The 27541-nt window shown below is 39.1% G+C and overlaps 1 protein-coding gene across 21 annotated transcripts in view; it reads left to right on the top strand.

The window, feature by feature from the left end:
- The window catches only part of RIMS2 (regulating synaptic membrane exocytosis 2), a 349035-nt gene that overhangs the window by 30187 nt on the left and 291307 nt on the right, over positions 1-27541 (top strand). For 12 of the 21 annotated variants that reach the window (XM_083516445.1, XM_083516469.1, XM_083516448.1 and 9 more), the window contains exons 2-4: positions 12795-12827; positions 13223-13309; positions 24118-24328. In XM_083516445.1, the coding sequence (XP_083372571.1) occupies positions 12795-12827; positions 13223-13309; positions 24118-24328 (331 nt within the window). The remainder of the gene's footprint in view (positions 1-12794; positions 12828-13222; positions 13310-24117; positions 24329-27541) is intronic. The other 9 variants (XM_083516456.1, XM_083516462.1, XM_083516453.1 and 6 more) reach the window with 1 other exon arrangement.

Here is a 27541-nt window from a genome sequence, read left to right as displayed (position 1 = left end):
CTTTACCAAGTTTAACTGCTTGTTACTTGGTATAGAGTTATTACAGCAGTCTAAAATGAATGGTCATTGAACCATTTAACTCAGTTCATTCATCATTCAAAGTTGTTTTCAGGCATCTAACTGAATTTATCTAAATTATGGATAAGATAAAAAAAACCCCACCTGTGGAGCTATGTGTATTTAAAAGTGGGTTAGAAGTATCTAGTAAAATAAATATCAGGCTGAGGCTTCTTCGGATTTCTGGTGGAAGATGGTTTATGAGCTTGGTATAAGCCATATAAAATGCTTTTCAGCACGCACCATCTTCTAGGGTACCCTTAAAACGGTAGCCTCCAGAGACTCTTCTTGACTCCTAGTGGGACCCTGCAATGGAATATAAGTATGGATGCATTTACTAAGGTGTGAAAGACTCAAATTGCCTCATTTAAATAAGAAGTTACACCTTGAAATGTGCCTCAGAATGCTACAGCTAACCTGTGAAGATGCTGCAACAACTCACCAAGTCAGGAAGTTTTTTTGTCCTACTGAAAGTTTCTGAGCAGTCTTCATGGGCTATCAGTCTCATGCAGACCACGTTGTAGTATTAAAAGGCTAAAGGACATGAAGGCATTCATAATGAATACCAGAACTGATATAAAAGATCTGTCTTAGGTGGTTGTAGCTGGTGAGAAAAAATCCTAAACATCCATACTAGTTGGAGCTAGTGAGGAATCTGTCTAGAAACACCGGAAACATTGAAGTAACAAGCTAACAAGCACACAACTTTTTTAAACTTATGCAGATTTTGGGGGTGTAATGTTCCCTGCAATTGCTGTTGCCATCCACCTGGAGATGCTCTGAAACAAAGGAACAGAGATATTGATGACAGAAGTTAACCTACTTTCTGTTTTGTGTATGTGTGTAGAGAAAATTCAGAGGAGTGACAAATAAGGAATGACTCCAACAGGGCCACTGGAGCGGGGGAGAATAGATGTAAGTTGTAGTAATGTAGATTTAGGCAGAATATCAGAGAACAGTCAGGTCTCACAATACAGAGATATAATAAGTAAGGTTCACCAAGGATCAGAGTTTTTGTTCTGGGTTTTTCAGCTGGTTCCTAAATGACCTGGTGGGATGCGGGTTAAACCACAGAGCCTAGGACTTGCCGATCAGAAGATCGGCGGTTTGAATCCCTGCAACGGGGTGAGCTCCTGTTGCTCAGTCCCTTCTCCTGCCAACCTAGCAGTTCGAAAGCACGTCAAAGTGCAAGTAGATAAATAGGTACCACTCCAGCGGGAAGGTAAACGGCGTTTCCGTGTGCTGCTCTGGTTCACCAGAAGCGGCTTAGTCATGCTGGCCACATGACCCAGAAGCTGTACCCCAGCTCCCTCGGCCAATAAAGCGAGATGAGCGTCGCAACCCCAGAGTCGGTCACGACTGGACCTAATGGTCAGGGGTCCCTTTACCTTTTTTAAATGACCTGGTATTAGGCTGAGCAGTGAGGTGGCCAAGTTCGCTAGTTACACCAAATTGTTCGTCACACTTTATATAGTTAAACTATGGAATTTGCTTCAACAAGATTTGGTGGTGGTCACCGACTTTCAAAGGGAATTAGACAATCATGGAGAATAAAGCTATCTTTGGCTACGTATCAACTCCATAATCAGGAGGTTTACCTCTGAATAACAGTTGGAGAGAAACAGTTGGTTTCCTATAAGGCATATGATTGGCTACTACATACAGGATGTTGGATTAGATAGACCTTTGGTCTGACCCAGCAGTTCTTTTCTTTTGTTTGTGTGTGTGTGTGTGTGTGTGTGTGTGTGTGTGTGTGCATGTGTGCGCATACACACACACACACATGCGCAGCCACACGCACACATGCGCCAATTGGAATAGTAATACTGGGCTAGGTGGCAGCTTCAATAGTCACAAGAGAAATGAAAATGTTTCCTTGTTATGTTTACAAATGTACATTATCAGCATGCTATTGAACTCTTCCCATGATTTCAAAGACGACTTTAGTTTTGTTTTGCATCAGCACTAAGCCCTTTGCTCTGTGAAATGCTTCTTTATTTTTCTGCAAGCATATGCACTCTACTCCACTGCATCATTCAGAAACACAATCAATGAACTTCCTGCTTCTGTCCACAATAAGAACATCCTGTCAGCATCTAATTAACAGGGACCATTTTCTGAACTGAGACAGGGGCTCAGCTGACTGACTGACCAGGTGACTCACACAAAGCAAAGCATAGTGTGTGTGTTGTTGTTTTTTTTAAAAAAACCAACACGAAATAAACATAGGGTCAAAACACATGATATGCAAAATATGTTATTTTAGTTCACATATATTTAAAATAACAGGGAAGAAAGAGGCAGAGGGGCCTGATCAGGTTTAAGACTGGTGAATGAGGTTTAATATTTTACCAACATTGGTTCTGACAAAAATTGGTCCCTCAAAAGCTACTATTTGCCCTGAGAGGGAAGCTACAGGGGACCGCTATTGTCAGGACTTTGGTGCAAAGGGATAGATGTTTAAAGCCCCTCTACCAACACGCTGCAGTCTTGACCTGTTTAGGGAAGTTTCTAATGTTTGATGTTTTATCGTGTTTTTAATATTTGGTTGGGAGCCACACAGAGTGACTGGGGAAACCCAGCCAGATGGGTTTTTACCCAGATGGGTTCAAACAACAACAACAATTATTATTATTAACCCTTATCCCTCCATAATTCTTGTTTTTTAAAAAATATATATGTGAAACGCAGTTACACTTTTCACATGTTGTATCGATTTGCCTATAGGCATAGGGGTTCTTTACCGCCGAACCACAGAATATCCAATTCACGTTTGTTCCAATTTAGTAGTAAACAGCAGGTTTTCTTGGGGAAAACAGTGGGACAAGAAAAGCAAGCGAACAAACCAACCTCCCAGATCTGTGATTTGAACTCATGGGACAAATGGAAGCGTGAATGGGCCCTTAAATGTTGTTCTCCAGTAGCTCCTGCAAAGGCTTTGGCAAACCCCTTCCCTTACTTTGCATGCCTTTTCCTTTGGAATTTTTGTCACTAATTCATTCAGTGCTGATGCTTTGGTATGTTCAGTTGATATTGTTGCCCAGCCTACTAGTCTTTTTGCAACATTGTTGAGTGTAAATTGTCATAAGTTTGAGCTTTGAGAAGCTGTGTTCATCACTTCCCACTGACACAGGAAGTGTGAGAAGTATGCTTAGAGCAAGAGAAACATTAGGCACATTATCCAGGTGTTTTTGTTGTAGTATGAAGAGTACTCCTTGTGGTGGCATAGACTTCGAAAATCTTCAGGCTATTACTGTAAGTTCATAAGTAATAAAAGTAGCTGTAGTCTCCTTTAATGGAACAAATCCAAATTTTCCACTCCTTAGGTATTTAAAGAGGAGTGGGAAATTTTCATTGAGTATGTAGAAAATAATTGTGCACAGATGAAAATCCTGCCAATATTAAGGAAAATTCAACAGCATAACATATTTAAAAGTGATGCAAGATAGGAGAACTGAAGCAGATGGATATATTAAAATATGCAGGAATGGTAGATAAACTAAAAGAACCTTGGAAGGGGAAGGAGGGAAGTCATTGATTGTATGGTAAAATCAATGAAAGATGTTTAATTTGAAATGTAAAATATGAAAATTTTATCATTTGGAACAAATCCCAATAAATGTTCTCTTACGATAACCTCAGGCTCAGACATCTCATTATCAAATGGTTTGATTACATGAACATAACGTACAATCATTGTCATCTGTTCAATATAACTAACACCAGGTATGAATAACTGAATAGTATTTGGCTGAGTTTGCATGCTACTTTATAGCACCTGCTCGAAGCTGAATAAGCTCATTTTGGATATCTTTCCCTAGGTAGTGAACCGTTGTTTCTTGCTCTTTAACTCTATGCAAAAGTAGATTCATGATAGGATCAAAAAGGGCTGGATATTCTATGGGGGGGGGAAATCATTACTAGCACTGTACAACTTTTCAGCTGCACCACAGAATGCCAATTTTTGCATGCCAAGAACTCTGACCAAAGCATTCAAGTGTCCCAAGATTTGTCACCAATATTATTAGTCTTGCCCAATTTTTGGCTGCTTAATATCATCAATTGTTTTTCCTTTAGATAAGCATAGTTCAATTTTTTTCAAGGTCTGATAGTTTGCTAAATGGTCAGAATTCCTCATGTGAAAACAGAATTGCTCCAATGTTCCTCCAGTCTTTTGAACCTGTTTCTTGTAGGGTTGATGTACCATTTCTTTTTGCTGAACAACTTACAGCAAAAACAAGAAAACCGTATCTTCTGAGACTGAATATAGTCTCCCTTTGTAGGGTATAGTATAAAATATTCTGTTTTTTAGTCTTTGGGGAAATCATGTGATACAACCTGCTATAGGTGCCAGCTCCCTAGGCCCCTGGGTGCCTGAACACCCACAAAAATTCCCATTAGGAGGCCGGGCACCCACAATTTTTGGTGCCAGGGCCATGCACACTGCATGGCACCCATGGCCTGGGGCACCCACCATTGTGGGGCCTAGTTGGTACTCCTGCAAACTGCAGTGGTCCATGCTGTATGATAAACTATTGCAAATTATCACAGTAATTTTGGCCATTTAACAGAGTCACCGTAATTCAAGTCAGGCACAATGCCATCTTTTTCAGACTTTGCAGTACTCTCACTTTTCTTGACATCCTCTTTTTCCTGAAATATTTCCAGAAATATCTCCAATTTGCAAAACTTCTGTCTTAGAGTTTATATTATTTGTAGTAGGAGCACCATATCTATCTCCCTCAGTGCTAGTTTCAACAACAGTATACAGTGGTACCTCAGGTTACAAATGCTTCAGGTTACAAACACTTCGAGTTACAGACTCCGCTAACCCGGAAGTAGTAACTCAGGTTAAGAACTTTGCCCCAGGATGAGAACGGAAATCACGTACTGGTGGCATGGTGGCAGCGGGAGGCCCCATTAGCTAAAGTGGTACCTCAGGTTAAAAACGGACCTCCGGAACGAATTAAGTTCGTAACCAGAGGTACCAGTGTAGTCATATGCTTGTTCTTCAATTGCTTTCTGTGCACAAATATATTTCAGGAAGAACACCTCTTGCTTTACTTGCTCCTTAGTTTTTTCTTCCTTTTTTTTGAGGTACCGAGTTCCAGATGGTTGTTTTGTATCAGCCATAGCTCACTAGAAAAATGTATACACTTTCTAAATAAAATTAAGATATGACTGGAAGATTTAAAATTAAGTGCATTTTCACAATCAATCAATCAATCAATCAATCACATAACCTCTAATCAGCTCTATGGTCTAACAGTTCTGATGTATGGATTACTTCAAAAATGATAAAATTCTTCAAAATATAAAAGAGAAGAAAAATATTATCAGAAGATTATAAGATATAACAAAATCTAATCTGTTTAAAATTGTGCTACTCAAAGGTCAGTACTGTGCCCCTCTGAGGTCAGGACTCAGGCCTTAGTCGGCTGCCTAGATTGCCTAATGATAGTACCAGCTCTGAGGTAGCTAGTGTATTGTTTTCCAAAAGTTGCTAGACTACAGCTTCTTATGTTCCAGCTAATCCAGTTGATAGTCATCAAGCCAGTGGAGTGTTCTGTGTTCTCACTATGATTATCCAGTCTTAACAACTGAAAAGATATGTAGGTAAGGAGGTAGTCTTTCAGATATTTGCAACTTAAAGGCTCAGAACCTTGAATTGATCCCATAAATGAACTGGCAACCAGTGAAGCTAAGTTAAAACAGGTTAAATGAGTTCTAAATGGAACCCCAGCCAGTAATTTGCCTGTTCCGTTTTGAGGGCAGCCTGTGTAGAATGAGTTGCAATAATGGATGCATTTTTTCCTCATTTCCATCTGAGGCAGGTGTCTCAGAATATTGGTTGTGACTAGCTCTAGAGGACTACCTGTTTGTGTGGTCACTGTGGGAGCTATGTGTGTAATAAAAGTTGTTTTGTGAGTTCTGCAGGTATAGCATAACTTCTCCCAGTCTTTTACAGATGTGAACCATCCAGGCCAGTAGTACTGACTTTGGACTATTTGGGATAGCTTCTCTATTCCCAAATTTACTCCTGCTTTGCTGCAGTTTAGTGCTTCAAAGATACTCAGGACTGATCCCTGTGGAATCTATTAGTGTATGAAAAGTCATGCTTCTCAATGCCCTTTGACACCTAACTAGTAGCCCTTGCTATGGCTATAAATCAGGCAAAGCCTCTTTGTATTGAAGCAAATTTGGGTTACATGGTGCCTCAACTTGGAACTCTTGTTCTCCCGCCTTTCAGTTTCTTAGGCATGGAATAATTGAATCCATGACTTGGGCTTCTTTTAAGGCAGTGGCTCCATCTCCTCCTCCATCATCATCATCATCATGAGATTCCTCCTTCACTTCCAGCAGTGGTTTCTCCTGATATCAGCATTATGATTAAAGTATCAGTATGTTTTCCCATGGCCCCAGAATCCTTGTTAGCATCATCTAGAATTGACCATCTGGACAGAGCATGAGAATTTTTGTGTTGTTTTCTTGTGCAATGCTTAATCTGGTACTGGAACTGAGCCAGGTGTTCAAGCCAATGTGCCAACTGTCCTTGTGGCTCATGGAAGTTATGAAGCCATTGAAGTGAATTGTGATCTGTCCTTAGCAGGATTCCCCCCACCCCTGAGGATATGTTGAAAATCTTAAGTAAATGTCACTATAGCCAGCAGTTTTTTCTCTGTAGTGGAGTGGTCTCAACTTTACTGAGGATTCTCCTAGCATATGCAGCCATTCTCTCCTTACTGCACCATTTTGTTATATTAGGACCACACCAATACCAGTCACTGACATTTGTATCCTGAATAAATGTTAGGTGGAAGGCCTGGGTAACCCAGAAACAGCCTTTTCTTTAACTTTAAGAACACTTCTTATTAAGTTCTACTGGTACATTTGCTCTTTCTCTGATAATTTGTGTAATTGCTGGACAATTGTGGTAGTTAGCAATGAATAGTGTATAATAAAAACTTAGATAACAATACTCCATACCTTAGTGATTGACTGCGGTGTTGGCTGAGATCAAATAGCTTCTACTTTGTCAGGGTCTATTGTATCCCATCTTTGGAGATTATACGATGTAGGTATCTTACTGCATTTCAAACAAGTAGCAGTTTGCGTCTCAAGTACAGTACAGGCTTAATTTTCAGCAGGTGTTCTTTAAAATATCTCCCAATGACAATTATGTCATCAATATATACTAGGAAATATATGTCCTGTAGGCTTACCAAGACAACAACCACCAATCTTTGAAATATCCAAAGAGTGCTAGAATCCAAAAGGCATAAAATTATAAAAATCCCTGCTTGTTAGTAGCTTCAGTCAGTCATCAGGGCTTCCTTCTACTTACCAGTAGCCACTGGCCATATCCAGGATAGAGAATCAATATACACTTGCAAGTAGGTCTAGGGCAGAGGTGTCAAACTCAAACTCGCAGCCTGTGAGCTGTATCTGCCCCTCCCCCCAACAATTTAGCATGTTTTTTAAAAATATATTTTTCTGTAAAAAAACCTTCCCAGCAGGTGGCACTGTTGAGTTCCACCTTTGCTCCAATGAAAGGAGAGATTTCAGTGTGCAGTGGGTGTTTATGTCATTTTTTTGTCTTTGCAAAACCTTCCCCTTTCCCTCTAGTATGCATGGGTGTAGCGGGGTGTGTGTGTGTGTGTGTGTGTGTCAGCCACCCCTCTAAATAAAATAAATAAATAAAAATACTTGGCTGGTTAACCTGTTGTGTCACTGATAACTCGGTTCTGTCCCCACAATAAATCCTGGCTATGCCCATGCTAGTATGGTGCCAATATTTGGCTATGTTGCTAGTACTTTGGCAGCAACATCTTCATAACCACCACATCTGAATGGAATGCTCCCAGATTTGTCCCCTAATGCACAGCTTGAGATTCTGTCGTCACACATTGCTGGGATATAGTCTTTCTGAATCCTGGCTATGGTTTGGGCAACAAGAAATTCATGTTGGCCTAATGATATGCCTTCCTCTCACTCCCACCCTCTTCCAAGCATATTTCACTTTTTGAGGATACTGCTTGTTCCATTGTAACTCTTTATCTCTGCTTTACCTCATAATGGGTGTCATGGAAAGCATTTTATATTTCCAGAAGTGGCTAGCACAGTGCTGTGAAGCCACACTCCCAACACTGGTGTTGTTACTGCTTGCTGGTATGGTTTAAGGGTGGGGTCATGGTGAGTTTGGGCACACTGATAGGAGTACCAGATTGGCTATGACGGGGCACCCATAGAGCCCTAATCTTCCCGATGTCCTGCCTGGGTAGCAGGCAACAGTGCCAGTGTTGGGAAGATGGCTCAATAGTACTGCTCCACCTGCTGGCTGCTCCTGTATCCTACACAGTACAAAGGTCCTTAAAACTCAGGTCAACATCATACTGATTAGGGAAATTCAGTTCCCACTATGCTTCTTTGAAAGATGTGGCCAAACATTCACAAGATAGACAACATGTTTAGGATGCTGGTGGTTTGCCATATTCACATGACTCTGAACTTAGTCTGGTTTGCAAAGACTTCAGGTTCTCCAGTCATCTTTAGTGGTGCTTTCTAGAATTGTGCATATACAAGGAAAATGCCCCAGAATCAATCAAAATATAAGATGGAGGTCCATAACATTTATTTTGACTCTATCTCATTGGTTTGCAGGATATATTAAGTGAGGCATGCCAGTTTCCAGGTGGAAAGTCGTCTCATAACTCTCACCTGGTGAAGTTTCTTGGCATCTTTAAATTACATTGCTGTGGTGCTCATGTTTAAAATGATATTTCCTGCTACATTTTCAGTAAAAGTCTTCTAATTCTTTTCTCCCAGGAATCTGTTTGTGGTGGTGTGCTTTGTCCCATTGGCCTGCCCTCACGTTTTCTGCCTCTTTGGGTCTGCATGGTTTTCTTGCTGCTTTCAGTTTTCTGATAACATGCTACACACTACATTGCTTTCATGTATTTATCAACTTTGGGAGTTTTGACTTTCCTATAGCTGCAGCAGTTTCTGCTTTCATCTCATGCACTTTTGCAGTTGAAGTGGTGCTGTTATCAAGTGTTTTTGGGGCATGTTTAACGTTGAGACTATCTCAGTGACTTCCTTCATATAGAGAGCTTTTTCGGTTTCCCTCAGCTACATGGGCCATAAAGTGACTTTTAGCGAGGAAGTTGTCATTATAGTCTGGGGAAATTGGCAGACTAGAGTCTCAGGGAATATCCAAAATTTTGGAGAGGTTCCTTTTCTGCTTGCCTCTCATTACTGAAAGGTGCTTGATTCTAATAAGGAAGCATCTGCTCAAATACAGCGGCAACATGTGGCTAATGAATGTAATAAATGTATTATTATTGGTAGCAGAATGTCATCCAAAATTTACAATTTCCAAATAATATCCAAATAATATATATGTTAGTCCATAACCAAAGAGTAGTCAACGTAAAGAGTTACTGGCGATGAACACCATGATGCAGGCAGGATGCTTTCAATGTCCAATAAGTATTGTAGTGGGTGCTCCAACGTAACGAATTCAATAGCAAACAGCAAACAAGCAGAACAGTATATCCGGATTGGATCAACTGTTTTGAAGATGAATATTCATCAGCTGATGATGAAATTAAATACAATACATACAATGAATAACAAAAATAAAACTGAGCAACCAGCAAAATGAATAAATAATAAATAAGGAATATATACCAAGTAATTTTTAGAATATTCATACAGGTAAATATAATACTTGTGGATCAGAGCTCACTAACCAGTGATGCTGATAAAACCCATGTAAGAACTTAAAGTTATTCACAGGTGTGTCAAATAACAAACAATTAAGAACAAAGTAAGAAAATTTAAAGGTACAGTATATCAAATCTGGCATCACAAGCATCACAACGCAAGCTGAAACCATAAAGTTATTGCAACACAGGGGTTTGTTTGTCACTCTAATCAGGAAGCAGGCAGAGATAAAGACAAAACAAAAACATAAACATAAATAAAAAAAATAAAGCAGACAGGTGTGCACACACACAGACTTAGAGGCAGACAGACACATACAGGCAGTGAATTTAAGAGTGAAAAACAGCATGCCCCCCTCTTCTGCGGAAATGCTGCCTTTTACTCTTAAAGATCAGGCAACATTTTTATTATGTTTGATCTTAGCGTTGTTGGACCACAGCGCTAAGGTAGGAGAGAAACATTTGCCTGCTGCCTTTTACTGTCAAAGAACAGGAAGAGGCTTATCTATGATGTTAGCACTGAGTGCTTAGATTGGAGAAAGTAGATCATGTGACTAACTAGTGATCATGGTTTGTCCAAAATGGCTTCAGAGGCCAAATTCAGAAGCCCGGTGGGTCTAATTAAGCCTCTGAACTGGAGCCCCCCCCCACTTGCTGCGATGCATTCTGAACTGAGGTGTAGGTTTGCAGATCCCCTTGTGTTAGGCCTCTGAATAGCTTTTGGGCTTTGCCTTTCAGTAGAAAATCAAGGAAATGAAGCTTGATGGCCTTATTCCAGTTATTTGTGTGTGTAACTCATTCAGCGTGATTTTTCCAGCTGACCCAGCATTGACTATTTCCATATCCCTCTAGCATGAAAATAAGCTGCTGTAGTAATTGTCTCCATTGCCCTGTGCAATTTCACCAAAAAAACCTCAGGAGTATATTGAGTAGCAGATGGTATGGTGGGGTAACAGTGCTCATTTGACCTTCCAAGAGCTGAGTGGCTGCTGCTTACCAAGAAGGAGACGGAGCGGCAAGATGGCAGAGAGGCTGGTGTGGTGCAAATACACCAGCAGGAGTGCCATATAGCCTCCACCAATGGATTTGCACTGCATCAGCCTCCCTGCTGCCTCTCCCTCAGATCAGTAGCCAAAGGCACTTCATCAGGTTCAAAAATCACACTAACTCGTATTCTGAGAATTAACAGTTGATTTGGTGGGGTAGGTAAACAGGAAGACTTGGTGTCACTTTAGGGGATGGTATGATAAAAGTACTGGTTTAAAAGTGAAACCGTCTAGACTTTCCTGTTCATTAGTTCAGCTTCAGCACTAAGTGAGGCTCCACATCTTCAGGGCATTTCCCAGAGAGTCACTTTAACTAGCGACAAACCCAAGGCTACCTTTCTATCTAAACTGCTAGCATGGTTTTTCTTTTCACATTTTGAGTCCCCACTGGTGCTTCACTAGCCTTCCTACGCCTGCTCCCAAGCTACAGTATTTATTTATTTATTTATTTATTTGTTTGTTTGTTTGCTTGCTTGCTTAAATTGATTTCCCACCTGTCACCCTAAGATCCCAGGTTGGGTTACATTAATTTAAAACCAATATAAAGCATCTTGCAATAACAAAAATAGGATGGATCCTAAACACATACATCTTATGTGTCAAAGGCTACAGTAAAGTCTTATTGTCTGTTTTCTGTCTTTCTCCCTGCTTTCCCTCCCTTTTCCAGCAATACAACTCTGTTCCCTAGGTCAGATATGCAGCTCACAGCAGAGACTGTTGAGAAACCTCATTCGACAGTCTCATGCATTACATTGCACCTGGGCACTGATCATGCTGGCTGGGAATTGAAGCATTGCCCTCATGATCCCTTCTAACTCTACAATTCTATAATTCTAAGTCCAACAAAATCTGAAGGGCAGCATGTTGGCAATACTTGCCATGCTAGCTCATAGCATTGTGTACAAGCAACAATTGGAATTTTGCATCCACTTAAGGAGCTTCAATTTCCCACATTTCTGAGGCAGCAGCATGGGACACATTTGGCACTTTTTGTACAGGAAGAGTGACTGGATTTCAGTAAATGAAGACTAGCATGACCTAGCATAGCCTTCCCTGAACTGGTGCTCTCAGATTGGGGAAGGCTGACCTAGCATATGGTATGGCTCTAAACACAGAGTGTTTAAAATATTCTGCTTGCAACATTGTTAATGAAACATTGAATTTTTAAAACATTTCATATGAAAAGTGTAACAAAATAACAAAATATAAATGGAAGTTGTCTGTTAGATTTTAGAATGCTTTGTTAAACTAGGGAATGTGTTAACTAGTCTTGTTCACACTTGTTTGATTAGATTTCATGTGGAGGATGAAATTAAGCTTTTATCTACTTGCTCTTAGGATTTGTACACTGTTGTGTGCTTCTGATGATTATTGCAACAAGGATCATCACAGGTTGAAAGCAGTTTGAGCCAAGCATTTCATCACAAACTTAATGTATTTACTTTACAGAGAAACAGAGTGATTAACTCTTCTACAAATATGTGAAGAGATGCAAAATACTTGCAATTTGTTCTGTTTCATTAAAATTTTAAAAATATTTTTATTTGTAGCCCTTTTTATTGTTTATAGTGACTAAAATAATGTTAAATTGAATATATTAGCTTATGGTTCAATATATACTGTAGGTCACATAGCTAATTAAAATAATTAATTTTCATTATTTAAATTAATTCTGTTGAAAGAACTAGGTGTTCATTATGAAATGTCACAACAGTAATTAAGAATTTTAGGTGTTTTTATTTTATTTTATTTATTAAATTTGTATACCACCCTTCATCTGAAGATGATTGTGATATTGTAATAATATCATTAGCCTAGTGGAAAACTTGTCTAGATACAAGTTTTGGCAAGTGAACAGGGAAATGACAGCATTCTTTCTGTTGCCTGTCGAGTGAGAGGGTGAGGACTGCAGATAGGATTTGTGTTCTAGTACACTGCACTCAGCTGCACAAACTTATTTTTTTAGGGTGAAAGAAGAACAAAAACCACAAGCGACACAGTAAGTAAAAAAATCTTAAAAGTGTAGTGGGCTTGACTTCTCTACCTTTGCCATATTCTGCTTTCTGCACCTTTTGATGGTATTAGGTTTCACTAATATCTGATAGGCTGCTGGTAGTCATCTGCTTTCTGATTGGCTTGTAAGAGCTGCTTGCGGCTTCTTACTTCATCCACATATTAGCTGGATGTAGTTTCTTGCTACCTGCTTCTGGACTATTTAAATGTAAAACTTTATTTCCCCTTACATCCTATTAGTGGCTGACTTAATTGCAGTGAACATTCCCATTGGCTTTAGCTTTTCTGCCTTTATATGACTATTATTATTGGGTAAGAAAGCATTTATGCTAGTGTGATTTTATTTGGTTATTCAGTCACATTATTTGCTTATTTAAACAGGTGGTTTCCCTTTAGTGGGATCACTGAGCTGGTAAATAACGTTCTTCAGCCACAGCAAAAACAACAAAATGAAAAGGAGCCCCAGACGTAAGTAAGCCGCTATCTGTAGACTAAGTACTGCTATAGCATTAAAACATACCACAGAGTATGTTTAAATAATATATAACATCCTTATAAGAACATCTTTCAAATTGAGGCTGCAATCCTGTGCATGCTTGCTGGGTAGTAAATCTTGCTGAACTCATTGTGACTTACTGCTCAGTTAGCATCTATAGGATTAGCTATATAACTGAAGCTGCTTTTCAATCTTTAATTGGCAAAAGGAAATTGAACCTGGCTTCAGGTTTGGTTGGTTAGGAATGCTTCCTGCTCTGTAGGGGACCAGCTTCTTTCATGAACTTCATGCGCAGAACTCCTTCAAAATTAAGATGACTGATATGCATGAAGAGCTTGAGTTTTCAGATCAGTTGTGTGAATGCCCCTGATATTTATGTACACATATTTACCTACATCATCACTGTGTCATTCCTTTACAATATCTGTCAAGTTGCAAGGCAGATATTGTCTTCTGTGTTTACCATCATGCATAAATGGATTTCCCTTAATGAGACCATATGAAAAAATGGCTCATTTTTTAATTTAAAGATGTGATGGTTGTGACAGAAATGGCAAAGTTCGGAGACTCAGACTTAAGCTTAATCTAGTGTTAGAGAATTATACATCAAGGATATTAAAAACTGAACATATAAGGGTATATTGAGTATTACTTTTAAGTTTATTTAAATGGCTCTCTCTCTCCCTTATGTCAACCAAATAACTATTCTGAAGCATCAATATTATTTATTTATCTGCTAGTAATACAAAGGCTAAAGAGAAATGGAACAAAATGTTTTCCCCATCACACCTCTACTGGTGTGTGAGAGTTTTCCTTGGATCTTCCTGAACATGGTTGATGTATGGTATTATTACTTGGGCTTTGCAACTTGATTATTGTATTTAAATATTTTTTTATAGTTAAAAATCCAGGCTGTGAATCAGAGTCCTACATGCAGGTAGTGTACTTATTGTTTGACTGAGACAGATAAAAGTTCTGTTAGTTTTCTTGCTATGCAGTGGAGAAGCCTCAATTTAATATTATTGATTTTATGCAAAGTTATTCTTTTGAAAGCCTATGAATATCTTTTAGTGATTTTTTTCATACTGAATTTATTTGTTTTCTATAAATTTATTATAACTTTATCACTGAACTACCCTTCTAACTTTTGCCAATCCTTAAGGTCTGTTCTTTTTTTTTATTGATTCTTAATTTCAAATAACAAAACATACTCATACAAGGAAAACAGAGCTTAGTAACTGCACAGAAAAGAAAGAAAAATAGTGGCTATGGCTGTAGTTTTAGATGTTTCAAGAACGGCAATCAAATGAAAATGTCTCTCCATAAGTTTCCATGAGTTGATGAAGGATGAAAAGCGTGTTCGATTGTCTTAACAAAGTCAATAAAAGGATACCATGTCGTATAGAAGGTGTGATTCTTCCACTTGATCAATATTCGTTTTGTGAAATGGTTAATTTGTTCAAAGCAAGATATCTCATACCTAGGAAATCCAGGCCTCAAAAAGATTTGCATTTAAAGTTTTCCCATTTTTTTGCAATCACTAATGTAGCTGCAGTTAATAAATGGGGGATGAAGTCATTATTGGTTATGTTATTAATCTGAGGGGTAAAATAAGATAATAGGGCTTATTTTGGGTCTGGTTGTAGCGATTGCCCAATCATTTAAATTAATTGGTTGAAAAATTTTCTCCCAAAAGGGAATAATTTTGAGGTTGAACCATCACATGTGTGTACTAGAGAGCCTAGGAAATTGCATTCCCACTAGCAAAGGTTGAATGTGTTGTGATTAATTCCATATAGTCTGTCTGGGCACATGTACAGCAATGTGCTATCTTTAAAGCATTTTTATGACTTTATTTCAAATTTGCTGACCCTGTACCTTTGGAAGTACCTCGTGAAGTGTACCAATCTCCACCTCTGCATTGGAAGAGGGATTTTGTATCAGTATTGTGTTTCTCTTTTTTATTTATTTAATGTATATCTTGTAAAAAAAAAAAGGTCTGGGTTAACTCACTTTAAAGCAGACCATATCCCTCTTCTTTTATTTGGTGTACTCAGGTCATTTACGTTGCAAGTTATTTCAGCTAAGTGTGGCACTATAAGATTAATTTAAAATTACACAGCATATACCAGGCAATAGATCTATTATGCATCATAGTAATTTCAGTGTTATTATCATATTCCATCAGCACAAAATAAAGATGCCATTAATTCCAACAGGGATTAACTTCAACATTCAAACTCTCTCCCCCCCCCGCCCTAATCCCCCAACCTTCCCAACAGAATAATCCCTACACCTCTGGTTCGGAGCAGAATAGTCCATCTCTTCCTTCATGTGCCAAGTGCTCATGAATTAAGATGAAATTGGGGGTATACCAACAGCTTCCATCAGAGCTGTGAAACAAAACATACATTACAACGATAGTTCAGGTATATTAAACCAGAGCTGTAAGCAAATGTATCTGCAGAGGCAGATTTGGGGCAGTGCAACCGGTTCTGCCACACTGGACACCAAGCCTAGGAGGCGCCACAGGATGTCGCAACTATGATGTCGTGAATTTAACAGAACTGAAGGTGAAATGTGGCCTTACACAGGGTCTCACTAAAATTTGAAAGACCTAAGTTTGCCCTGATGTATGTTGCTTCAGATTGCTAAAACTGTAGAATTAAAATATTCAGAAATATGAGACTAACTACTCAGCAATCACAGGGTGTTAATTCTTTCTTTAGAAAAGCATTTTAGCGTGTCTGGTATTTCCAGTTTGTTTTATAAAACCACATTCCTAAGCAACTTGGAAGTTCCCTAGAAATTAGTTGTTCTTAATGCCATATGGATTAATTGTGGAGTTAGATAAACACGTAATCTTATTTGTTTCCATGTTAAGAATTCTAAATGACTAAAATCTGAATCTTGTATGAGCTGATGTGATATAAACAGGTTTATGCAGTGGTTACTAGTGCCTCTTGAAACTGGTAGCATGTAAGGCAACCAACCAACAGTAGGTGGAGCCAGAACCAATGACAAGCAGAGTTAACCCATTTTAGCTTTGTCCTCTGAATATTATGCTATGTACGAGGGCAGGGCCAAGACATTTTGGCACCTGAGGCGAACCATAAACTCCCACCTCCCTCCCCACGAGGGAAGAAGGGGTGAGTGAAGATCTACATCAGTAACAAGGTGGGGCACAGTAAACATCTGTGTTGGGATCTGCTGTCCCTGTGAATACTGCCATCTGAGGCGGTTGCCTCACCTTGCCCCACCCTGGGTGGGCTGGCTCAGCTATGTGCAGTTGCTCTTATTTTTATGTATAAATAAAATGGATTGTCACACCTATCTGCATTTTTGGATTCTTCATGGGGCCATGGCTATTGGGATTCTCATGATGAGCCCATGTACTTCCAAAAGAACCACTAGACCATGATCTGCTAAGGTGATAATCACACATATGGAGAGGAGTGCAGTATTGTGCCTCCTGTCCTGTCCCTGATCTCTGTATGTTTAAGCTGGAAGTCCGAACAGAGTCTGTGTATATCCAGTTATACATGTTTTAAGTTCTGCATGCAGGATCTGAGATGTATTTTTGTAAGGTTTATAATGTCATAGAAAGAGACTACACATGTTCAACTTGTACATGCATGTGTTCTATTCATTTCTTGGATGTGTGGAGGCCAGGCATGAGTATTCTGCTTCTGTTCCATGTATTCAGTGAACATTGTTTGAAAAGGGCTAAGGTCAATGAACAACATGAATAATTATACTAAATAGAGAAGAATATATAGCTAGCAGCAACTGGTTTGTGGATTATGTTTTTATTATTTGGAATTCTCAAGGAAACCTTCTTGCCTCTTATCTTTAACCACATGGGCATCCTCTTGGCCCCATCGTACCTTTCCTATTTTGTGGTATACATTCTAGCCAAGGTTCTGTTATTGTGGTGTTGCATGTATGTTCCAAACTAAAGGAATAATATATACCATCTTATTGTTAATATTCAAAGCTTTAAGGCCCTGTTATGGTTGTGCTTGTAGTTCCCCGACTGATTTTCTCATCAGAGTTTTTGTTAATGCAAAGTAGCTGCAGGTGACTTGAAGTGGGGATTTTGAGTGGTGAACAATTTTTCTCTTCAATATGCCTCTTCAGCTGCTTTTTGTCCTGAATGGGAAAATATATGGAGATCCCATATTTCCCCCCATGGGTGGTGGTTGGGGGGGGAACTTTCTTTCTTCAAAGAAAGGATCTGGGAAAGAAAGTAGAGTAGAAAACTTTATAAATTTGGAATATCATGTTGTGTGTTTAAGTGTGAACTTAAAAAGCTTGAATTAGTCCCACATATGTGCATAACAATATTATGATATTAGACTTATGCAGACCAGACTCCCAAAGCTATAGTGAAAGCAGAGAGTTGGAGCCATATGTCTGTGGGTCAGTAACCAAATAGCATTGTTGTGTTCTGATTAGTCAAGACAATTCTATTCAGTGTAATATAATGAGATTCCTCCTGGCTTTCTTTTCTTGGCTCACAATGGTGGCTATCACTTTGCCAAAAAAATGTGTATGTTTTCTATTCTGGCTCCTAGGCCTAACCTATACATTTAGAGTCTCAGCTCTGAGACATCATTGCTGATGGTACTTCTATGGGATTTCCTCAATAAAAAGCCAGAGTGGGGACTAGTAGTATTATCCAGTGTTGTCAGTATTAGCTGTGGAAATACATGTGTTGCTAAGAGTGAAAGGAAGATACTATATGTGTTTAATTATATCTTTCAGCTGTGCCAGTAGCTTACCCATATTATCTTGGGCCATGTTCATTGACCATGCCTAATATGCGTTGGTGTTATGTCATCATACGCCCTCCCACAGTTCATTTATGAAAACAAGAACACTCTTGTGTACTTATTTTCACAACCAGGCTATTAGTGTGACCCACCCGCATTGCACATTACTGTAAGCTCTTCTCTACCAGCTGCACGCTGTATTCATTTATGTGATTTATTCTGCTTCAGTTTAGTACTTTTTAGGTGGCAATCCCATACACACTTACTTTGGGGTAAACTCCCCATTGAACTTTGCAGGACTCACTTCTGAGTAAATCTGCACAGGGTTGGGCTTCTGAATCTTGTGATTTAATATCAAATACATTTATTATTTTGGTTGGAAACAGATATTTTCCTGTAATATCTTATTAAAAGTTCTAACTGAACTTCACAAGCTGTAGTGTATTATATGTAGTACCTGGAACATATGGAACTTTCTCTGGTTTGTAGAGAGGAGAGGGGCAAGCCTGTATTCAGTCACTTGAACACTCTTACCAGCTTAGTAAATATTAGAACCCTGTATGTCTGCGTGTTTCTGGATCATCAGTTTATTGAAATTTGTGCTGCTTTGTTTGTGGAGAGATTAAGAGCAGAATGGCTATTTAATGAGCATTCATTCTTATTTGGTTGCAGGGAGGTTAGATGACATTGTGTCAAAGCAATGTTATCCTACACATTACAGTGCATTTCCCCATCACTTTTTGTATCTCAGAAAGTCTTTCCCTGCCATAGAAAATGGCACTGAGTTTATCACCCTTAACATCCATGCTAATAAATGAGTTTACAGAGAATCAACTGTATTCTACTATAAACTTACAAATCTGGTTCCAACAAAAGATGCTGCATGTGGTCAACTGCCTGAAAGTTTGACCATAAGACAAACATAGTGGATATGGATTTTTAAAACAATATCAAAAACAATAAGCACTAATCTAAATGAAAGTTTTTAAAAACCCACCAATCAGTGGTATCTTACACCCCATAAATTAAGATAAACTTATTTTGCTGGAGATGTAGGAGATTAAGGGCTGGCTATCTTCATATTTTCTGGAGTTGTGTAAAAAACAACAACAAACCAAATCTGGAATTTGGTTCTCAACACAGTTCAGGAAATTAGAGGATTTAATATGTCAAGAAGCTCTAAGAATACCCTTTTGTGTATATTAAAAACAGAAGTGAAAAATACCGACTTAAAATTGGTTGCTAGTTTATTACCAGGAACAAGATTATGCATTGGTCAGCTTTGGAAAGAAAAAAAACGGCTCCAACATTAAAAGAGTGGTTACAGAATATATGGACATATCTGAGAAGAATTCCAAATAATCAACAAGACAAATTCATAGAAAGATGAACATTTTAAATTAACTATTATAATAAAAAGTCAATCCTTGCAACTCTTTCCCATCCATATGATTTTGTATTCTTTCTTTTAACATAGTCACAGTCCCAATCTATTACTCATTACGTATCCAAACAAAGCAAAGAAGGATGGTACTGTGAGGCTGTAATGAAACACTTAATGATATCTGAAGCCACTCATGTGGAAAATTAGAAACTATTCTGAAGTTTTGGTGTGTTTTTTTCAAAGTCCAATCTTTTGGGGGAGCAGGTTTGTGGCACAAGAGTTCCAAATCAGCTTTAATTGAGCAACCTTAATTTACCAGCATTTGATTGAATCCCTCCTGAAAATAGTGACAGTCTGGAAGTGCCCCCTTGGTTGGGTTTCTGTATCTGTGTAGATTCCTTCATTCTGTGGGTACATTTATATGTGTATTCCTGGAGATGTCATGTACCTCATTCTCAATGGCAATACTTTCAACTCATACTAACAAAAGTTTTGAAAAGGCTCCTGCAGAATCTAACGAAAAGGGAAAATAGACCTTCATGACATGGTTGATGGAAGGGTATGTATTGGTCTTCTTGCTTGTTCACATCTCCTGCCACTGGACAATATTGGACTTCATATAAGCACTATAGTAGACTTCAATAAAGAACTTCTGTGAACTACTCATGGACTGTTAACACTGTGTGGGGTGGGCCATTGGGAGGATTATTTTTTCTTCCCATTTTTTTCTCTTTCTTGTGTGTTGCATACCTAAATAAATTCATTAAAAAGGATGGGAATAGAGACAGTGTGTACCAGGGACTGGGACCACAAATCTACTAGGGATGGGAACCACCAGGGATGGAGACTCTGTTAAACAGGCTGTAGGGGAAGAGCACCTTTGTGCTTTAATTTAAGCAAGTTTAAAGTGATACATATTCTGGAACTGTAGTGGCTGGTGCCCATTAGAACTGGTAGGGTAGAAGGCAGAAGGGTTAACAGAATCAATTACGTGCCAACTAAATCTTGTTTTGCTCCAATTTTCTGGTACCACCCCCCAGAACTGGCTGTAATTAAAAAGTCAGGCAGGAACATAGGAAGCTACATTAAACTGACTTAGGGCCACTGGCTCATCTAGCTCAGCATTTATGCTGATGGGCAATGACTTTCCATGGTTGCAGACAGGAAACCTCCCCCAGCCCTACCTGGAGATGCTGGGGATCAAATCTAGGACTTTCTGCATGCAAAGCAGATGCTATTCTACCTGGGTAACAAGTTTGCATTTTTTAAATAAATGAAATTAATAGTTTATCCTCATTTTGGGTGTGTTCCCCCAATACCCTTAATAGCAGTGTCTTATACTGTAATGTGTTATGGGAGCTGGTGGTGCTGTGATCTAAAGCACTTGCTTATCAGAACGTCAGCGGTCTGAATCTGCGCGATGGGGTGAGCTCCCATTGCTCTGTCTCAGCTGCTGCCAACCTAGCAGTTCAAAAGAACAGCAATGCAAGTAGATAAATAGGTATTACCGTGGCAGGAAGGTAAACGGTGTTTCTGTGCGCTCTGGTTTCCGTCATGGTGTTCCGTTGTGTCAGAAGTGGTTTCGTCATGCTGGCCACATGACCTGGAAAGCTGTCTGTGGACAAATGCCGGCTCCCTCAGCCTGAAAGCGAGATGAGCGCCGCAATCCTATAGTCGCCTTTGACTGGACTTAACTGTCCATGGGTCCTTTATCTTTTACCTATAATGTGTGAGGCTTGTGCTTGGTAGCTGCTAGAGTAGGAGTAGGGAACCAGTGGTCTTCAGATGTTATTTGACTACAACTTCTACCATCCCTGACCATGATTGTTGAAGATCATGTGAATTGTCCATCTCCACAGTTGGGTCTCTGTATAGAGTGTCTGGTTCATACATGGCACTGTCTATGTGTGAGAGCCAGTGTGGTGTAATGGTTAAGAGCGGTAGTCTCGTAATCTGGGGAACCGGGTTCGCATCTCCGCTCCTCCACATGCAGCTGCTGGGTGACCTTCGGCCAGTCACACTTCTTTGAAGTCTCTCAGCCCCACTCACCTCACAGAGTGTTTGTTGTGGGGGAGGAAGGGAAAGGAAAATGTTAGCCGCTTTGAGACTCCTGAAGGGGAGTGAAAGGCAGGATATCAAATCCAAACTCTTCTTATGTGGTGGAGGTGATGAGATGCATCTTTCCCCACACAATGTAAAGACTTTCAGTGGCTTGGTAAATGCTTGAATTGTACTTGTGGTATAATTGTATCTGTGGTTGGGAGTTGCTGTTTCAATATGTAGCAAGGGAAGACTTAGATCCCTGATCTAAGTTTATTTTCCTATCTCCCTCACTATATGAGAGCTTGGCTTTATCATGTTTTGCCCCCTGTTGTCAAATAATTCTCTCTGTGTATTATTGTTTGCTGCCAGTGCCTCTGCCCTATATTTTAAACTTTGTTTTAATTATAGAAACAATTTTAATCTGCTGCACTAAAATCATTGCATCACCAACTGTACAAGTGCAGGGCATAATTGGCTAAAGCAACAAGTATTACTCCAGGCCTCCCCCTACCCCACCCCCCTGGTCACACATACACAGCTCTGAACAGCGTAAGATTAGATGATGGAGTGGTAAACACTCCTGATCCCTGACTATGCTAGCACACCCAGCATTGTCCATGCTTATCTCCTATTCATTAAAAAGGAAAGCCATCAAGTAAGAACAATACTGTTGCAGAAGTAAAAGGATACAAGTTATTTAATAATTGAACATTCTCATGAATGTTGTAAATGATGTGGAATGAACTCATTCTAATCCTGATACTGTAATGTCCAGGGGTGTTATATTTCTGAGTTAAGGTAGACTGATCTATTATTTGGCACTTGTTTATTTTTGTCACGTGAGATGAAGTCTTACAGACAGTTAATTCTGCATTTACTAGTGTGGGTAATATCTTCTCAGTAGTAACAGATTTTTTAGCTTCAAACAGATGGCTCTTATCTGCTGTACATAATATATTAGCTGAAATGACAGACTTTTCATAAATGCACTAATGCTTAATTTTGTTATTTTTGCACCATCAGTTTTTAAATATTGTGACCCTTTTACAGTGGGTTAACCACTTTATGAATACACTAAAAGTATAGCGTACTGAAAGCATGTTGTGGGGGGAAGGTACAAAGTTGTGCATATGAAGTAAAATTTGTGCATGCTGAATTTTTTAAAGCGTACCTTCTTAATTGATTTTAAAAGAAATTGCTGATTAATGCTTTTTTGGATTCTATGGACAAGTAAAGTTTCAAGTCAAATATAAGTCAAGATGTGAGGAAATTCATTAAGTCAACTGGTTAAGATTTATAGCATGGCTAAGTTTGTAAATATCAATGAGAGATAGATACTAATTATAAAGGTAAACAGCATTAGATATGTAATGCAGGTAAGTATTATCAGCCGGACAAGATAAATTCTGTTTTGAAATAGGTAAAGAATTCTCATGGTGTCTCTAGCTGAAAAAGTAAGCAATGAAACGACTTTAATGAAGAGATCAAAACAGATGTATGCATTCTGATGAAGTTTACAGTAATAAGTGCAAATCATAGTTACACCATAAATATATAAAGAATAATATGTAACTTAGCATTGGTCTCACAATTTTAATTGACCATATGGTTCTCTTCTACACATTTGCTTTTGAGTCCCACACTAAACATTGTACTTACAAAGCACTTGCTGGATGGCATATTGGCAGGGAGCCAGATTTGCAAGATTAGTAAACAAAGACGAACTTTATTCAGTACTGAACATTGTGAACAAAAAGGGCAAGCAGGCAGGTCTGCCAAAACAATTCATTTTCTTCTTCCAGTTCCTCTTCCAGTTATTTGGTCTGATTTCATAATATGCAGTTGCCTTCAGAAGGCTGTTATTAGTTTAAAAATTGTTTATAATTTCCACATTAGTGAAATATTATTGTTTCAATGGATTTTATGCCTTTTTCCTTTATGTACATTTACCTAATATAGTTTTAAAAGCTCAAAATACCAAATCCACTATTCCTTGTGCTTGTCTGTTGTGGGTTAGTAGTGAAGCAACAGGCACTGGCACATACTTGCAAACTCCATTCCCTTGCTCTTTTTAATGCTCAGGTTGCCACCTCCCAATTCAGAAATTATTCCTGTTATTTTTAAGGGTTACAGGATGGGCAGAAGTTCAGCAAACTGGAACCAATGCTGCAGCAGTCTGACTGTTCTGTTTTGCCACCCAGAGCAGATGAGAGTGGGACCCTAAACAGTGTACCTACCTATGGGCAAGGGCTGTAGCTCAGTGGTAGTCTATGCTTCGTGCTGTGTCATGAAAAGGAGTTACCATTAGTCTTCTTCCTAAACTGCATGCTGAATTCTTATATCTAAGTCTCATAGAGTTGCACAGGTATATTTGGCTCAGAATGTTTTATCTAGTTCAATTAGACTACTATGAGGAAATACTATCCAACTAATCCTAATATGTTGATGCAGTGTGTGCTATAATAATGTGATTAGTTGGTTAATAAAATATTGAAATATTTAAAATGTAATCACTGACAGACCTATTTTCTTTATTGCTGTCTTTGTATTATAAATCTTCTACTGTTTGCTTCTGCAGGAAATTGCATCAACAGTTTGAAATGTATAAAGAACAGGTGAAAAAGATGGGTGAAGAATCACAGCAACACCAGGAGCAGAAGGGTGATGCTCCAACCTGTGGTATCTGCCACAAAACGAAATTTGCCGATGGCTGTGGCCATAATTGTTCATATTGCCAAACTAAATTCTGTGCACGTTGTGGAGGAAGAGTGTCGTTACGCTCAAACAAGGTAAGAAAATATATTACAATGAGTATTCCTGATATTTTATTCTGGTATTGTTTATTGCTATTACTTTGAGAATATGTGTTATTCCAGATCTGTGAGGTCCACATCAGATTGTTTTGTCTTAATTTTTAAGTGATAACGTGGAAGAATTAGTATCTGTAAAGACCCTTTCCACATCATAATTGCAGCCTTTGTTCAGAAACCATGGATTAAGCCAGGAATCTTATACCAACTTACAAAGGACTAAGTCCATTTGAACTTAACATGGTTGGCTTCTAGGTAGAAATGCATATCAGATATTTTTTAAATGACCTGATAGTTGCAGACCAGCTGTTTCGCTCATGGCTTTTAAGGGTAGGAGATTAAATTAAAGAACTGTCTTTCCTCTCACATGAGTTGGTAAGTACACAAATAAGTTTTTGTGAGAGGCCTTTGGCTTTTGTGAACTTATTTGGAAGGTTGGATTAAGTATCTGAAGAGCTAGTGTACTAAGTCCATTTCTTCTCTTGGCCAGAGGTACAAGGTTAGGCATCTGGATCATGGCATTACATGGCAGGAGGGAGGATTAACCATTTCTTCACCAGCTGTTTTCTTACTGAAAAGGATAAATGACCACCCAGCCTCTTCTTAAAAACATCCAATGAAGGAGAGTCCACCACCTTCCGAGGGAGTCCATTCCACTGTCAAACAGCTCTTACCCCCTACAATGCAGTAATCTCAGCTAAAACATCCATGACATCAAATCTCTGCTTAAAAACTTCCAAGTAAGGCGAGCACACCACCTCGTGGGAGTCTCTTCCACTGTCAAACAGCTCTTACTGTCAGAAAATTATTCCTGATGTTTAGTTGGAATATCCTTTTTTTGTAACTTGAATCCAATGGTTTGGGTCCTACCCTCCAGAGTGGCAGGAAAACAAGCTTGCTCCATTTTCCATGTGACAGCCCTTTAGCTATTTGAAGATGGCTATCATATTGGTACCGCTCCAGTGGGAAGGTAAACAGCGTTTCCGTGCGCTGCTCTGGTTTGCCAGAAGCGGCTTAGTCATGCTGGCCACATGACCCGGAAACTGTATGCCAGCTCCCTCGGCCAGTAAAGCGAGATGAGCGCCACAACCCCAGAGTCGTCCGCGACTGGACCTAATGGTCAGGGGTCCCTTTACCTTTACCTATCATATTGGTCTTCTCTTTACCAGGCTAAACATACACAGTTCCCTCAACCATTCCTCATAAGGCTTGGATTCCAGGCTCTATCATCTTGGTCACCCTCCTTCGCCTTGCTCTGCTTCTCCAACCCTGAACATTTGTTTTTAGTCAGAACCCCTGAACTGCTAAGGCCAATGTTTGGACAGAATACCCACTCCATTGTCCCTTCTGCCTGGTTTTCTGTTTCACCACAACAATCAATCAGTATTTTGGACCTTCTGAATGCTTAGTCCCCATTGTCTTGGTTTTGCCCTCCTTAAGGATTTTTGCTAAATATTTTTGTACTTTTGCAGACCTTGAGATCTTCCTGCTATCCATAGATGGTACCATTTTGGCTATACCACTTGGGAAATTGAGTTAAATCTTAGCATTAGCACTTTTGCAAAGTCAAAAATCTTTATCAATTAGTCAACAGCCATTGATTCTACAAAAAATAAATCACTCAGAGCATGATAAAAACAAAACAGCACATTTGACTTTCTATACAGCAGTGCTAATAAACAATAGCACATTGTAAAAAAAGGTGAAATGCTACATATATTTATAATATTTTTCATTTATAACTCAATAGTTTAACCCAAAGTTAGCAGCCACCTATTACTTGCTCCCCTCCCTAACTTTTATTGTTCTGAATCATGCTGGCAGTCAACCATATTTGATTCAGCCCATTCCTTTTTACTAGACAAAGCTGCAACAGGAAAGCTGGCTAAATCAAATATGCATCTGGCTTGCCAGCTGAAAGAGCAGAAAGTCCAATTCTTGAACTTTTTGCAGATCACACCCTCCTTTGTAATTTAAAGGTCGATGGGTGCAAATCAAAGTGGCCTGTGGAAAAGGGTGGGTAGGGTGAAGAACTTTGCCACACATTCAAGGAGATGGGTGCACGTCTGCTTACCATACCACAGCTTTTGAAAAATATCCTGCCATACTTGCAGGCTGCGGTTTGAGACTCTCCTCACCAAAGTTCATAAGTCAACAGCACTTTCTATACTGATCATGTGACCACATGATGTGTCTCTGTTTCAATAATGCTGTGTTTCTAAAATTCACAACAAATTTCACACTTCTGACTGATTTTCAGTGTATAGGTCATACTCCCAATAAAGGTCATACTCCCAATAGAAATGGCAAAAGGATTTATGAATTTTCAACTGATGTGTACTGATTGACCTTAGGCTAGTGACGTAGTGGCATATAGGAAGTGGGCAGCAAAGTGAAAGCACACAAGTTTAACATCCCAGTACATTTTCCACATTGTGGGTGGTATAAAATATTTAATCATTTTAGAAAATGTTTCTTTAATGTACTTTTCCCAGGAGGAAATGAAGGCTGAGGCCCATATACATAACGGAGTAAGTATAGAGTTCTAGGAATTAAGGCCCATTTTCCAAAGGCTGGAAGGCAAGTGAACCCTATGAGGCCTGAATCATATTGACAAAAAGGAGTAGGGACAAGCATCTGCCCTATAGTAGGAAGCTGCAGCTGCAAACTGGATTTCCCAATCTTAACCTTGTGCTCTTTTAATAGTGAAAAACTCAGGATAGAGGAAAAAATTGACCACTCTGCACCCTCCTACAGATTAATAGCAAAGCATAGCCATAGGAGTTGTTTAAGGTATTCATTATACAATGTGTTTGAGCAAGGTACTTCTGCCTAGTAATGAAGGGTTAGCACTTCAAATGGGAGAATTCCACAAAATCAAGACAGGCAGATAGAATCCACAAAACACTTCCAGGTATGCCCTAGCTAGGAAAAAGTTGTGACAAACAGCATATCAGGAAAAGGAATGGAATATACAGTACGTGCAAATACTGGCCTAGAATAGGCTTTACCAGTTCTGGGTTTCTTATGAAATGGAAGTTGACCAGACTGTAGCCTTCTTCAGCCATAATGCCATGAATGGACTTTGGGCTTGCATACTTCCCACACTGTATTTTGCAACAGAGGCCAAAATAGGCAAAATATGATGGGTGGAAAGCAAATTTCAAACCATGGTTTTCAGGTATGGTTTTA

The sequence above is a fragment of the Podarcis liolepis genome (genome assembly GCF_965112155.1).
Source record: "Podarcis liolepis genome assembly, chromosome: 8".
NCBI classification, from domain to species: Eukaryota; Metazoa; Chordata; class Lepidosauria; order Squamata; family Lacertidae; genus Podarcis; species Podarcis liolepis.
This window is presented reverse-complemented; position numbering and strand designations above follow the sequence as displayed.